The following is a 15166-nucleotide window of genomic DNA, read 5'->3' on the forward strand; positions in this document are numbered from 1 at the left end:
AATCAAATTTAATGACTACACGTTTTGCTCAGATAGCACACGTTTTCGTCTTGGTTTTGAGAAATTTTGATGGCATCAGGTTCATTAGGGGTTGTGTATGTGACAGAAGTTTGACTGGTTCTTTTTTTGATATAATGGCAAACCGTTGGGCGCCATTGATTGTCAAATTTTGGCCAATTTTTTTCTAAAAGAAAAAAAAACATTGGTGAACCAATTTGTTTTTCTATAGAAAGTTGTTAGTCACCTATGTATGTTGTTCTATAGAAAAATGTTGGGCACCAATGGTTTTTCTATAGAAAAATGTTGGGCACCAATGGTTTTCTATAGAAAAATGTTGGTCACCAATGTTTTTCTATAAAAAAATGATGCGCACCAATGTTTTTCCATAGAAAAATGTTGGGCACCCATGGTTTTCTATAGAAAAATGTTGGGCACCAATGGTTTTCTATAGAAAAATGTTGGGCACCAATGGTTTTCTATAGAAAAATGTTGGGCACCAATGGTTTTCTATAGAAAAATGTTGGGCACCAATGGTTTTCTATAGAAAAATGTTGGGCACCAATGGTTTTCTATAGAAAAATGTTGGGCACCAATGGTTTTCTATAGAAAAATGTTGGGCACCAATGGTTTTCTATAGAAAAATGTTGGGCACCAATGGTTTTCTATAGAAAAATGTTGGGCACCAATGGTTTTCTATAGAAAAATGTTAGGCACCAATGGTTTTCTATAGAAAAATGTTGGGCACCAATGGTTTTCTATAGAAAAATGTTGGGCACCAATGGTTTTCTATAGAAAAATGTTGGGCACCAATGGTTTTCCATAGAAAAATGTTGGGCACCAATGGTTTTCTATAGAAAAATTTTGGTCATCAATGTTTTTCTATTGAAAAATTTTGGTCACCACAGTTTTTCTATAGAAAAATTTTGGTCACCAATGATTTTCTATAGAAAAATTTTAGTCACCATTGTTTTTCTATAGAAAAATTTTGGTCACCAATGTTTTTCTACAGAAAAATGTTGGTCACCAATGTTTTTCTTTACAAAAATGTTGATTGCCAATGATTTTCTATAGAAAATTTTGATCACCAATGTTTTTCTATAGAAAAATGTTGATCACCAATGTTTTTCTATAGAAAAATGTTGATCACCAATGTTTTTCTATAGAAAAATTTTGGTCACCAATGGTTTTCTATAGAAAAATTTTGGTCATCAATGGTTTTCTATAGAAAAATTTTGATCATCAATGGTTTTCTATAGAAAAATTTTGGTCACCAAGGTTTTTCTATAGAAAAATTTTGGTCACCAAGGTTTTTCTATAGAAAAATTTGGGTCACCAAGGTTTTTCTATAGAAAAATTTTGGTCACCAAGGTTTTTCTATAGAAAAATTTTGGTCACCAAGGTTTTTCTATAGAAAAATTTGGGTCACCAAGGTTTTTCTATAGAAAAATTTTGGTCACCAAGGTTTTTCTATAGAAAAATTTGGGTCACCAAGGTTTTTCTATATAAAAATTTTGGTCACCAATGTTTTTCTATAGAAAAATTTTGGTCACCAAGGTTTTTCTATAGAAAAATTTGGGTCACCAAGGTTTTTCTATAGAAAAATTTGGGTCACCAAGGTTCTTCTATATAAAAATTTTGGTCACCAATGTTTTTCTATAGAAAAATTTTGGTCACCAAGGTTTTTCTATAGAAAAATTTTGATCACCACGGTTTTTCTATAGAAAAATTTTGCTCACCAATTTTTTCTATAAAAATTTTTTCTCACCAAGGTTTTTCTATAGAAAAATTTTGCTCACCAAGGTTTTCCTATAGAAAAATTTTGGTCACCATGGTTTTCCTATAGAAAAATTTTGGTCACCAATGTTTTTCTATAGAAAAATTTTGGTCACCAATGTTTTTCTATAGAAAAATTTTGGTCACCAATGTTTTTCTATAGAAAAATTTTGGTCACCAATGTTTTTCCATAGAAAAATTTTGCTCACCAAGGTTTTTCTATAGAAAAATTTTGCTCACCAAGTTTTTTCTATAGAAAAATTTTGGTCACCAAGTTTTTTCTATAGAAAAATTTTTCTCACCAAGGTTTTTCTATAGAAAAATTTTGTTCACCAAGGTTTTCCTATAGAAAAATTTTGGTCACCAATGTTTTCTATAGAAAAATTTTGGTCACCAATGTTTTTCTATAGAAAAATTTTGCTCACCAAGGTTTTTCTATAGAAAAATTTTGCTCACTAATGTTTTTATATTAAAAAAAATTTTGCTCACCAAGTTTTTTCTATAGAAAAATTTTGGTCACCAAGTTTTTTCTATAGAAAAATTTTGCTCACCAAGGTTTTCCTATAGAAAAATTTTGGTCACCATGGTTTTCCTATAGAAAAATTTTGGTCACCAATGTTTTTCTATAGAAAAATTTTGGTCACCAATGTTTTTCTATAGAAAAATTTTGGTCACCAATGTTTTTCTATAGAAAAATTTTGGTCACCAATGTTTTTCTATAGAAAAATTTTGGTCACCAATGTTTTTCTATAGAAAAATTTTGGTCACCAATGTTTTTCTATAGAAAAATTTTGGTCACCAATGTTTTTCCATAGAAAAATTTTGCTCACCAAGGTTTTTCTATAGAAAAATTTTGCTCACCAATGTTTTTATATTAAAAAAAATTTTGCTCACCAATGTTTTATATTGAAAAATTTTGCTCACCAAGTTTTTTCTATAGAAAAATTTTGGTCACCAAGTTTTTTCTATAGAAAAATTTTTCTCACCAAGGTTTTTCTATAGAAAAATTTTGTTCACCAAGGTTTTCCTATAGAAAAATTTTGGTCACCAATGTTTTCTATAGAAAAATTTTGGTCACCAATGTTTTTCTATAGAAAAATTTTGCTCACCAAGGTTTTTCTATAGAAAAATTTTGCTCACCAAGGTTTTTCTATAGAAAAATTTTGCTCACTAATGTTTTTATATTAAAAAAAATTTTGCTCACCAATGTTTTATATTGAAAAATTTTGCTCACCAAGTTTTTTCTATAGAAAAATTTTGGTCACCAAGTTTTTTCTATAGAAAAATTTTGCTCACCAAGGTTTTTCTATAGAAAAATTTTGCTCACCAAGGTTTTTCTATAGAAAAATTTTGCTCACCAAGGTTTTTCTATAGAAAAATTTTGCTCACCAATGTTTTTATATTGAAAAATTTTGCTCACCAAGTTTTTTCTATAGAAAAATTTTGTTCACCAAGGTTTTTTCTATAGAAAAATTTTGCTCACCAAGAATTTCTATAGAAAAATTTTGCTCACCAAGGTTTTTCTATAGAAACATTTTGCTCACCAAGGTTTTTCTATAGAAAAATTTTGCTCACCAATGTTTTTCTGTAGAAAAATTTTGCTCACGAATGTTGTTCTGTAGAAATATTTTGCTCACCAATGTTTTTCTGTAAAAAAATTTTGCTCACAAAGGTTTTTCTATAGAAAAAAAAATTCTATAGAAAAGGTTTTTCTATAGAAAAGTTTTGGTCACCAATGTTTTTCTATAGAAAAATGTCGGTCACCAAGGTTTTTCTATAGAAAAATTTTGTTCACCAAGGTTTTTCAATAGAAAAATTTTGTTCACCAAGGTTTTTCTATAGAAAAATTTTGCTCACCAAGTTTTTTCTATAGAAAAATTTGGGTCACCAAGGTTTTTCTATAGAAAAATTTTGATCACCACGGTTTTTCTATAGAAAAATTTTGATCACCACGGTTTTTCTATAGAAAAATTTTGCTCACCAATTTTTTCTATAAAAATTTTTTTCTCACCAAGGTTTTTCTATAGAAAAATTTTGCTCACCAAGGTTTTCCTATAGAAAAATTTTGGTCACCATGGTTTATCTATAGAAAAATTTTGGTCACCAATGTTTTTCTATAGAAAAATTTTGGTCACCAATGTTTTTCTATAGAAAAATTTTGGTCACCAATGTTTTTCTATAGAAAAATTTTGGTCACCAATGTTTTTCTATAGAAAAATTTTGGTCACCAATGTTTTTCTATAGAAAAATTTTGGTCACCAATGTTTTTCTATAGAAAAATTTTGGTCACCAATGTTTTTCTATAGAAAAATTTTGGTCACCAATGTTTTTCTATAGAAAAATTTTGGTCACCAATGTTTTTCTATAGAAAAATTTTGGTCACCAATGTTTTTCTATAGAAAAATTTTGGTCACCAATGTTTTTCTATAGAAAAATTTTGGTCACCAATGTTTTTCTATAGAAAAATTTTGGTCACCAATGTTTTTCTATAGAAAAATTTTGGTCGCCAATGTTTTTCTATAGAAAAATTTTGCTCACCAATGTTTTTCTGTAGAAAAATTTTGCTCACGAATGTTGTTCTGTAGAAATATTTTGCTCACCAATGTTTTTCTGTAAAAAAATTTTGCTCACAAAGGTTTTTCTATAGAAAAAAAAATTCTATAGAAAAGGTTTTTCTATAGAAAAGTTTTGGTCACCAATGTTTTTCTATAGAAAAATGTCGGTCACCAAGGTTTTTCTATAGAAAAATTTTGTTCACCAAGGTTTTTCAATAGAAAAATTTTGTTCACCAAGGTTTTTCTATAGAAAAATTTTGCTCACCAAGTTTTTTCTATAGAAAAATTTGGGTCACCAAGGTTTTTCTATAGAAAAATTTTGATCACCACGGTTTTTCTATAGAAAAATTTTGATCACCACGGTTTTTCTATAGAAAAATTTTGCTCACCAATTTTTTCTATAAAAATTTTTTTCTCACCAAGGTTTTTCTATAGAAAAATTTTGCTCACCAAGGTTTTCCTATAGAAAAATTTTGGTCACCATGGTTTATCTATAGAAAAATTTTGGTCACCAATGTTTTTCTATAGAAAAATTTTGGTCACCAATGTTTTTCTATAGAAAAATTTTGGTCACCAATGTTTTTCTATAGAAAAATTTTGGTCACCAATGTTTTTCTATAGAAAAATTTTGGTCACCAATGTTTTTCTATAGAAAAATTTTGGTCACCAATGTTTTTCTATAGAAAAATTTTGGTCACCAATGTTTTTCTATAGAAAAATTTTGGTCACCAATGTTTTTCTATAGAAAAATTTTGGTCACCAATGTTTTTCTATAGAAAAATTTTGGTCACCAATGTTTTTCTATAGAAAAATTTTGGTCACCAATGTTTTTCTATAGAAAAATTTTGGTCACCAATGTTTTTCTATAGAAAAATTTTGGTCACCAATGTTTTTCTATAGAAAAATTTTGGTCACCAATGTTTTTCTATAGAAAAATTTTGGTCACCAATGTTTTTCTATAGAAAAATTTTGGTCGCCAATGTTTTTCTATAGAAAAATTTTGCTCACCAAGGTTTTTCTATAGAAAAATTTTGCTCACCAATGTTTTTATATTAAAAAAAATTTTGCTCACCAAGTTTTTTCTATAGAAAAATTTTGGTCACCAAGTTTTTTCTATAGAAAAATTTTTCTCACCAAGGTTTTTCTATAGAAAAATTTTGCTCACCAAGGTTTTCCTATAGAAAAATTTTGGTCACCATGGTTTTCCTATAGAAAAATTTTGGTCACCAATGTTTTTCTATAGAAAAATGTTGGTCACCAATGTTTTTCTTTAGAAAAAGTTTGCTCACCAAGGTTTTTCTATAGAAAAATTTTGCTCACCAATGTTTTTATATTAAAAAAAATTTTGCTCACCAATGTTTTATATTGAAAAATTTTGCTCACCAAGTTTTTTCTATAGAAAAATTTTGCTCACCAAGTTTTTTCTATGAAAAATTTTGCTCACCAAGGTTTTTTCTATAGAAAAATTGTGCTCACCAAGGTTTTTTCTATAGAAAAATTGTGCTCACCAAGGTTTTTTCTATAGAAAAATTGTGCTCACCAAGAATTTCTATAGAAAAATTTTGCTCACCAAGGTTTTTCTATAGAAAAATTTTTCTCACCAATGTTTTTCTGTAGAAAAATTTTGCTCACGAATGTTGTTCTGTAGAAAAATTTTGCTCACCAATGTTTTTCTGTAAAAAAAATTTGCTCACAAAGGTTTTTCTATAGAAAAAAAAATTCTATAGAAAAGGTTTTTCTATAGAAAAGTTTTGGTCACCAAGGTTTTTCTATAGAAAAATTTTGTTCACCAAGGTTTTTCAATAGAAAAATTTTGTTCACCAAGATTTTTCTATAGAAAAATTTTGCTCACCAAGATTTTTCTATAGAAAAATTTTGCTCACCAAGTTTTTTCTATAGAAAAATTTTCCTCACCAAGGTTTTTCTATAGACAAATTTTGCTCACCAATGTTTTTCTGTAGAAAAATTTTGGTCACTAATGTTTTTCTATAGAAAAATGTTGTTCACCAAAGTTTTTCTATAGAAAAATTTTGATCACCAAGGTTTTTCTATAGAAAAATTTTGCTCACCAAGGTTTTTCTATAGAAAAATTTTGCTCACCAAGGTTTTTCTATAGAAAAATTTTGATCACCACGGGTTTTCTATAGAAAAATTTTGATCACCACGGGTTTTCTATAGAAAAATTTTGCTCACCAATGTTATTCTATAGAAAAATTTTGCTCACCAATGGTTTTCTATAGAAAAATTTTGGTCACCAAGGTTTTTCTATAGAAAAGTTTTGGTCACCAAGGTTTTTCTACAGAAAAATTTTGGTCACCAAGGTTTTTCTATAGAAAAATTTTGGTCACCAAGGTTTTTCTATAGAAAAATTTTGGTCACCAAGGTTTTTCTATAGAAAAATTTTGGTCACCAAGGTTTTTCTATAGAAAAATTTTGGTCACCAAGGTTCTTCTATAGAAAAATTTTGGTCACCAAGTTTTTACTATAGAAAATTTTTGCTCACCAAGGTTTTTCTATAGAAAAATTTTGGTCACCAAGGTTTTTCCATAGAAAAATGCTGGTCACCAATGTTTTTCTATACAAAAATGCTGGTCACCAATGTTTTTCTATAGAAAAATGCTGGTCACCAAGGTTTTTCTGTAGAAAAATGTTGGTCACCCAGGTTTTTCTATAGACAAATTTTTGTCACCAAGGTTTTTCTATAGAAAAATTTTGGTCACCAAGGAAACCTTGGTATTCAATAGAAAAAAATTGGTCACCAATGATTTTCTATAGAAAAATGTTGGTCATTAATGTTTAAGATGTTTTAAAATTGACTGGCATTTCTAGTTTCCTAATTGCAACTATTTCCATGAATAGCACTGCCATTCACCACATCTAACAGAACACATGATGTTCTATATTTGTCCAGTGAGCAGTTCCATTTAATTTCTGTCAAAACTCCTTCACAAGAAAACGTACCAAATAAACCAGAATGTCAAGACAAGAAATATCTTTTAATACTTATGTCCCTACATATGTATGTCTGCGTGTATGTACTAAAGTATGGCAAGATATTTCCATGGAAGACGGCACTCATTTGTACTTACCACTCCCACAGAGAAATAGTTATTGATGATGTTGTATGGCACGGTGCAGTCCTTCTCAGCCTGACTTTTTAATGGCTTTTGTGGGGGAATGTTGAACGTTTTCATATCACCGGCTGTGGGCGTTGGTGTTGTTGTCCTACAGCCTTGACTGGGCGAGGGCGATGGGATGCCTGGCAATGTTGTTGGTCGAGGTGGCGTTGGCGTTGTTGGTGTGGGCGTAGGTGAACCAGCAGTGGAGGCGGCAACAGCAGCTGTGGCAGCAGTATCAGGTACAGTTTCACTTTCACTAATTACAAATGCTTCATTACGAATGCCATTCGAAGTGGAGATGGTGTTGGTGCTGACCACATTAGATGGCGTCAGCTGGGATTGTTGATATTCATGTGTTGTCGTAAGTGAGGTGTTGTTGTTTGTGTTGTTGTTGTTGGCAGACAAATTGCCATTTATGTTCATTGATTTGTGGCCGCCAGCCGTTTGGCTGGCAACGACATTTGTCTTAGTGGTGGCACTGATGACATCATCATTATGATCGTGTGGGTCATTGTCGTAGCCATTGCCGGTGTCAGCTATCGTTCCAACCACAGTCTCGTTATGAGCTGCCGTTAGATTGCTTTGTTCGTGTGGCAATGACGTTGACATGGTTTTGGCACGTTGTTGCTGTACGGTCGAAGTGGTACTACTACAGGATGTGGTGGGACTGCTGCAATAGCTGATCATAGTCTCTTGCCGTGTACTATAGGCCAGGCGTTTAGTTTCGAATGTCGACATTGATATGCTTTTGGTTGTCTTGCAAGTGGTGGTTGTCGCCCCATCATCCTCCTCATCGTGATAGCAGCTTCTATTGCCTTGCTCGTCGGTGTCTCTTTCATAGTCCTCATGACTTAGGCCAGAGGCATTGAATTCACTGGAAGCAACAGCAGCAGTTTGTGGAGGACTTTCATTGGCTGGTATTTGTGTGTGATGATAGAGATTCGTATTACAACTGCCACTGCGATGAATTTCTTCACATTTCTCAATAAACGACTTTTCAACGACCACACTTTGAGACAATTCGAATACCTTCTGCATGTTGGAGTGAAGGGTGACCTGCAAGGGACAAAGAGAGGGAAGGTTGTTTTAAGTATGTGTTAATTGCACAGCCAAGTCAATTTGGTTTATTGGGAAGTGCAAAGAAATCAATTGATTGTGTGCAATCTTTGGCATAGATTGCGGACAAATTGAAGGTTCAGTGGAAGTTAAAGTGAAATAGTATTTTTCTATAGACAAAAAAAAATAAACAATACAAAATAAAAACCGTTAGGCAGAAAATTCTTTGATAGAAACCTGATATATAGAGTACAATTTTTCTATAGAAACTTGTTTTCCAGCAACAGTTCTATATAGAAAACCGTTGTCGAGAAAAAATTTTTATATAGAAAACCGTTGTCGAGCAACATTTTTCTATAGAAAACCGTTGTCGAGCAACATTTTTCTATAGAAAACCGTTGTCGAGCAACATTTTTCTATATAGAAAACCGTTGTCGAGCAACATTTTTCTATATAGAAAACCGTTGTCGAGCAACATTTTTCTATATAGAAAACCGTTGTCGAGCAACATTTTTCTATATAGAAAACCGTTGTCGAGCAACATTTTTCTATATAGAAAACCGTTGTCGAGCAACATTTTTCTATATAGAAAACCGTTGTCGAGCAACATTTTTCTTTATAGAAAACCGTTGTCGAGCAACATTTTTCTTTATAGAAAACCGTTGTCGAGCAACATTTTTCTATATAGAAAACCGTTGTCGAGCAACATTTTTCTATATAGAAAACCGTTGTCGAGCAACATTTTTCTATATAGAAAACCGTTGTCGAGCAACATTTTTCTATATAGAAAACCGTTGTCGAGCAACATTTTTCTATATAGAAAACCGTTGTCGAGCAACATTTTTCTATATAGAAAACCGTTGTCGAGCAACATTTTTCTATATAGAAAACCGTTGTCGAGCAACATTTTTCTATATAGAAAACCGTTGTCGAGCAACATTTTTCTATATAGAAAACCGTTGTCGAGCAACATTTTTCTATATAGAAAACCGTTGTCGAGCAACATTTTTCTATATAGAAAACCGTTGTCGAGCAACATTTTTCTATATAGAAAACCGTTGTCGAGCAACATTTTTCTATATAGAAAACCGTTGTCGAGCAACATTTTTCTATATAGAAAACCGTTGTCGAGCAACATTTTTCTATATAGAAAACCGTTGTCGAGCAACATTTTTCTATATAGAAAACCGTTGTCGAGCAACATTTTTCTATAGAAAACCATTGACGAGCAACATTTTTCTATATAGAAAACCGTTGTCGAGCAACATTTTTCTATATAGAAAACCGTTGTCGAGCAACATTTTTCTATAGAAAACCATTGACGAGCAACATTTTTCTTTAGAAAACCGTTGACGAGCAACATTTTTCTTTAGAAAACCGTTGTCGAGCAACATTTTTCTATATAGAAAACCGTTGTCGAGCAACATTTTTCTATATAGAAAACCGTTGTCGAGCAACATTTTTCTATATAGAAAACCGTTGTCGAGCAACATTTTTCTATATAGAAAACCGTTGTCGAGCAACATTTTTCTATATAGAAAACCGTTGTCGAGCAACATTTTTCTATATAGAAAACCGTTGTCGAGCAACATTTTTCTATATAGAAAACCGTTGTCGAGCAACATTTTTCTATATAGAAAACCGTTGTCGAGCAACATTTTTCTATATAGAAAACCGTTGTCGAGCAACATTTTTCTATATAGAAAACCGTTGTCGAGCAACATTTTTCTATATAGAAAACCGTTGTCGAGCAACATTTTTCTATATAGAAAACCGTTGTCGAGCAACATTTTTCTATATAGAAAACCGTTGTCGAGCAACATTTTTCTATATAGAAAACCGTTGTCGAGCAACATTTTTCTATATAGAAAACCGTTGTCGAGCAACATTTTTCTATATAGAAAACCGTTGTCGAGCAACATTTTTCTATATAGAAAACCGTTGTCGAGCAACATTTTTCTATATAGAAAACCGTTGTCGAGCAACATTTTTCTATATAGAAAACCGTTGTCGAGCAACATTTTTCTATATAGAAAACCGTTGTCGAGCAACATTTTTCTATAGAAAACAGTAGTCGAGCAACATTTTTCTATAGAAAACAGTTGTCGAGCAACATTTTTCTATAGAAAACAGTTGTCGAGCAACATTTTTCTATAGAAAACAGTTGTCGAGCAACATTTTTCTATAGAAAACAGTTGTCGAGCAACATTTTTCTATAGAAAACAGTTGTCGAGCAACATTTTTCTATAGAAAACAGTTGTCGAGCAACATTTTTCTATAGAAAACAGTTTTCGAGCAACATTTTTCTATAGAAAACAGTTGTCGAGCAACATTTTTCTATAGAAAACCGTGGTCGAGCAACATTTTTCATAGTTTTTCCTCCACTAATTCATCTAATATGGCAACTCTCCTATGCAAATGCATTTCCTTTTGCTTTTCCCCTTACAACCTCCCACAAAAAACAAAGAAACGTTATCCGATTATCTTTGACACCTGCAACCAGCAACAATTCAATTTCCCCATAACACCGAACTACGTCACCTACCTTTGGTTTGGGTATTTCCTCACAGATCGGGTTATTGGTCACTTCAATGCTCCAACGATCCAGCATAACTAAACTGGCACGACGGATTTTATCCATTAGTTTGGGTATATTCTCGCCCTCATAGCCGCCACCCCAACGCAGGCAACGTGCCAAGTCATTGCCTGTCCCTAGGGGTATAACACCAATGGCTGGCTGGGAGGCAAATTCAATGGAATCTGAAATGAAAGGGAAACAGAAAGAGAGAAACAAAAACATTACACAAAAACGCATAAAACGGAATTTCGTTGGAATGAGGCGATAAAGGCGAAACCAGAGGCGAAAATGAGGCGTAAAGTAAAATAAAAAAAAAAAACACAATACCAGCTTAAAGTGGTGCCAAGCATTTAAGCAAAAACCAAATAATACTTGACCAAAAGTGGCCACATAGGAACAATGAGCTGCTGCTACTGCAGCTGTTGGTGGTTTAACAGAAAAGAGCTTTAACTTACCCATGGCTTCGAGGACCCAGCCAACAGTACCATCACCACCGCAACAAATTACCTTAAAATTAGGCAAGTCCTTGAATAGTGTTAATCCTGTGAGATGGGGGAAAAGAAAAGAAGGAAATGAAAAAAAGAACGCAAGAGAGTGAGTAAATAAAACACAAAGATTTGTTGTAGTGGCCATAAATCAACGGGAATAAAAATCAAAGATGTCCATCTAACCAAGGGAGTTTTGGGAGGATTGGTTTTATCGACTGGCTTTTTTGTTTGGCTATAAAATTGAGGGAGTTGGGCTTTGGTGTGGCTTAAATGGAAGATAAAATTAGATAACACATAGGCGGTAGGCTTATTTAGGTATGGAGAATGTAAGTTAAGGGCTTTTAGTATGACGAATACGGATTTAAGGGAATCTGTTTGCTTATCGAAAGGGAAACAAATTCAGAAGTAGTGAGGAGCTTAACCCTCACCCTATTTTCAAAAATAGTTCAGGAAAGTATGGAGAATAAAATTATAGCAGTAGAGACCACAAAGACTGCCTGCAGTAAAAGCATGGACTTTAAACATTTTTGTGTAGAAGGTTTATGGAGGAATAGCCCTAAATATTGGGACATATCTTAGAGATTATTGGTTTCCCCTGGAAAAAATGATATCCTGTAGCCATAGTCATAACATGATTCGAAAAGAAAAGCCTTAAACTGGAAATAAGCGTAAACATGTTAATCTTTTTGAAGGAGGTATCTGAAGTAGTGGGCCAACACAGTGATTCTTGGAATGTGATTGAAGTTTGTTATAGCGACCACCAGCAAGCAATTTTAGTTGGTTACTGTAGGTTTTTTTTATGCCATGAAGTATAGACCTGCCTACAAAAAGTAGATATTTGTAATCAGGACAACAAGTACTACCTTCGTTGAACATTTCAAAACGTTTCTCAAACGGCCCTTAAACTGCAATTAAGTGAAAATTTTGAACTTTTATGTGGTCTGCGACACATGTGATGTGCTACAAGCACACAACTTACTGGCAAAATAAGAAGAAGGAGACAAAGCGGTTCAGGGGAGTTTAGTCTTGACCCAACCAACAAGGAGAGGCTGTGACACGGACTCCAAATTCGACTGCAATAGCAACACAAATACGGCGTTTGTAGAAATCCCCATCAAAGAAGATGTCCCAGGATGGGGGACGAATGGAGCGAAAGCATCGCAAAGCTCACAAAATCTACCTATCCTCATCTCCATCTGCAGACCGCCCGACTTCGTAACCCCTGAACACCGTACTTTCGGTAACCTTCGGAAAGCCAACTGGCAAGAATTCAGAGAATTCACAGACCAACGTTTCAGAGAACTGCCCAATCTCTCTGATGTTGTTGACGACAATTTATAGAGCACCCCGCTAGCGACGGGGCGACGATAAGTATTTTACTTCGTTAGCGATCTCTACCAGCCGAGGAGGAACCACCATGATTTACGAAGGATGATGTTGCAGATGTTATCTGAGGAGCAAAATCATCCAAGCGCATGGACCTGACGGAAATATAGTAGCTGCTACTACAACAACCATGCACGTTACCGATTATGAATAGAGTCACGCACTTTCATCAATCATGGGAAAGCTATTTGACCTAGTTTTAGAGAGGTCACTAATCACCACTTCAGAAACCCGTCCACCCCTTCTGATGTTCGGGTGGCAGAAATGACGTTCCGAGACATCATCACTTTTGCCGCCATATACCTGCTGGTCGAATACCGAGTTTAACGGCGGTGAGACTAACAAACGAGCGTGACGACCTCCATTGTTGCAATCCTAATAACTCCAGAGACAAAGAACTGACAATGGCAATCGACTGGTAGATCGAAAAGCTCTAATTGTGTTATGTCACTGTCGAACACTGAGAATAGGATTTCAGTATCATCCAGCGACGTCACGTTGATAATTTGTCGAACACCCGGGAGTGACAGAAAGAACTACGTCGCATTAGATCTCTTCCTGTCTAGGATAACCACCACAATTTACAAAGGATGATGTTGCGAATGCCATCAGGAACGCTAAATAATGTAACGCGTTGGGCCTTGATGGAATCTCCATGGTAATGTAGAAACAGTCAAGAGCTGAGTATCTAACTAAAGCTATCAACTTGTCGCTAGCCACCCACAACGTTCCCAAAGTTTGGATAAAGGGCAGGGTGGTTCCGCTACTAAAGCAGGGTAGGGATACCAGCAAAGGTGAATCGTGCAGACCGATTTCGTTTTTGTCGCTTGTAGCAAAAACCCTTGAAGATGTAGTCCTCCACAGCGTTAGAAATACATAGCTATCCTGTTGCCGATCATCAGAATGGGTTCTGTAAGCAGCACAGCTCGATAACAGCGCCGCACGCCATCACCACCCGTATTAGTCGAAGACTCAACAAGGGGAAGCCGTGTAATAGAACAGTGATGGTGGAGCTTGGCTTATCAAAAGCCTCTGATACTGTCAGGCACTCCATGCTGTTTGAGGAGATCGAGTAGACAACCGACCAAGTTTGAAACTTTGGATAGCACTGTGAACTGAAATTTTGGGGCATATATAATTCCTTTCGGGGATGAAAGCCCTTGGTGAGTATATTAAGAATCCCGAAGGACTGATCCGCCGTAAGACGAACTTCCGAGTTATGGCGTGATGAAGTTTCTGCTGAAGACCCTATAAGGCATCTGAAATTAGTGCTATATCTTTGTTAACTGTTGTTTTAGCTTATTTATGAGATGACATGTCTTCAGTCAAAACGAATGAGGGTTATTTTCGTAGACCATTTCGACTTTCTACATCCTTTCCTTCAGTGTCCTTTTCGTCCCTTATTTTAAGAACCGATATGAAAGTACCACAAGATGACGTTTTTCAGCTTCGAAATGTTCTGCAAAAATGTCGCTCGGAAATTCTAGGTACGACTCTAAATTCAGATGCCTTATAGGGTCTTCAGCAGAAACTTCATCACGCCATAACTCGGAAGTTCGACTCACGGTGGATCTGTCCTTCGGGATTCTTAATATACTCACCAAGGGCTTTCATCCCCAAAAGGAATTATCTCTACCTCAGATTTTCACCTCCATTTTGTGTCACAGTGTAATCAATCATATGAGTGGACGTCAGTCGTACGTGGGATTCGGGAACAAGAGTGAAACTGGGTGGAATGGTATCTACAGAACTGTTTAATATCTGCTCTCCTGTATTCCGCCCCCTCCAAAAGGCTTTGAATTGAATGGCATGGCCGATGGTAGCATAATTCCAACCAACCAGAAAGGCCGCAGCTATCTGCGACAAGCTGAGATGTAGAAACAATGTCCACAAGTTCGTGTTAATGCAGTCTTCGGAGAACATTTATCATCTATCGAAGTCTGGGAGCATCAGCTCTCTCTTCTACAGAGAGGGGAGGTCCTTTATATAGCCGGAAAGAACTGAACAAGATGTTCTATAAACAGAAGACCTATTCAAGGTTTTCTATAGCCAGAAGGAAGATCTGTTCAAGGTCTTTCAGAGACAGAAGGCATATGTAAGGTCCTCTTTAGACAAAAGCCCCGTTCAAGGAGTTCTTTAGCAAGAAGATTTGTTGAAGGTCTTCTATGGACAAAAGACCTGCTCAAAGTCTTTTATGGACAGAAACCTGTT

General features: G+C 34.5%; 1 protein-coding gene across 6 annotated transcripts in view; it reads right to left on the reverse strand.

Moving 5' to 3' along the window:
- Positions 1-15166, reverse strand: part of Dgk (diacyl glycerol kinase 1) — a 410387-nt gene that overhangs the window by 21661 nt on the left and 373560 nt on the right. For all 6 annotated transcript variants that reach the window (XM_073990829.1, XM_073990828.1, XM_073990827.1 and 3 more), the window contains 3 exons: positions 11537-11623; positions 11049-11263; positions 7418-8503 (listed from right to left, as the gene is read on the reverse strand). In XM_073990829.1, the coding sequence (XP_073846930.1) occupies positions 7418-8503; positions 11049-11263; positions 11537-11623 (1388 nt within the window). The remainder of the gene's footprint in view (positions 1-7417; positions 8504-11048; positions 11264-11536; positions 11624-15166) is intronic.

This window comes from Musca autumnalis, unplaced genomic scaffold (genome assembly GCF_047663935.1).
Source record: "Musca autumnalis isolate F117 unplaced genomic scaffold, ASM4766393v1 scaffold_5, whole genome shotgun sequence".
NCBI classification, from domain to species: Eukaryota; Metazoa; Arthropoda; class Insecta; order Diptera; family Muscidae; genus Musca; species Musca autumnalis.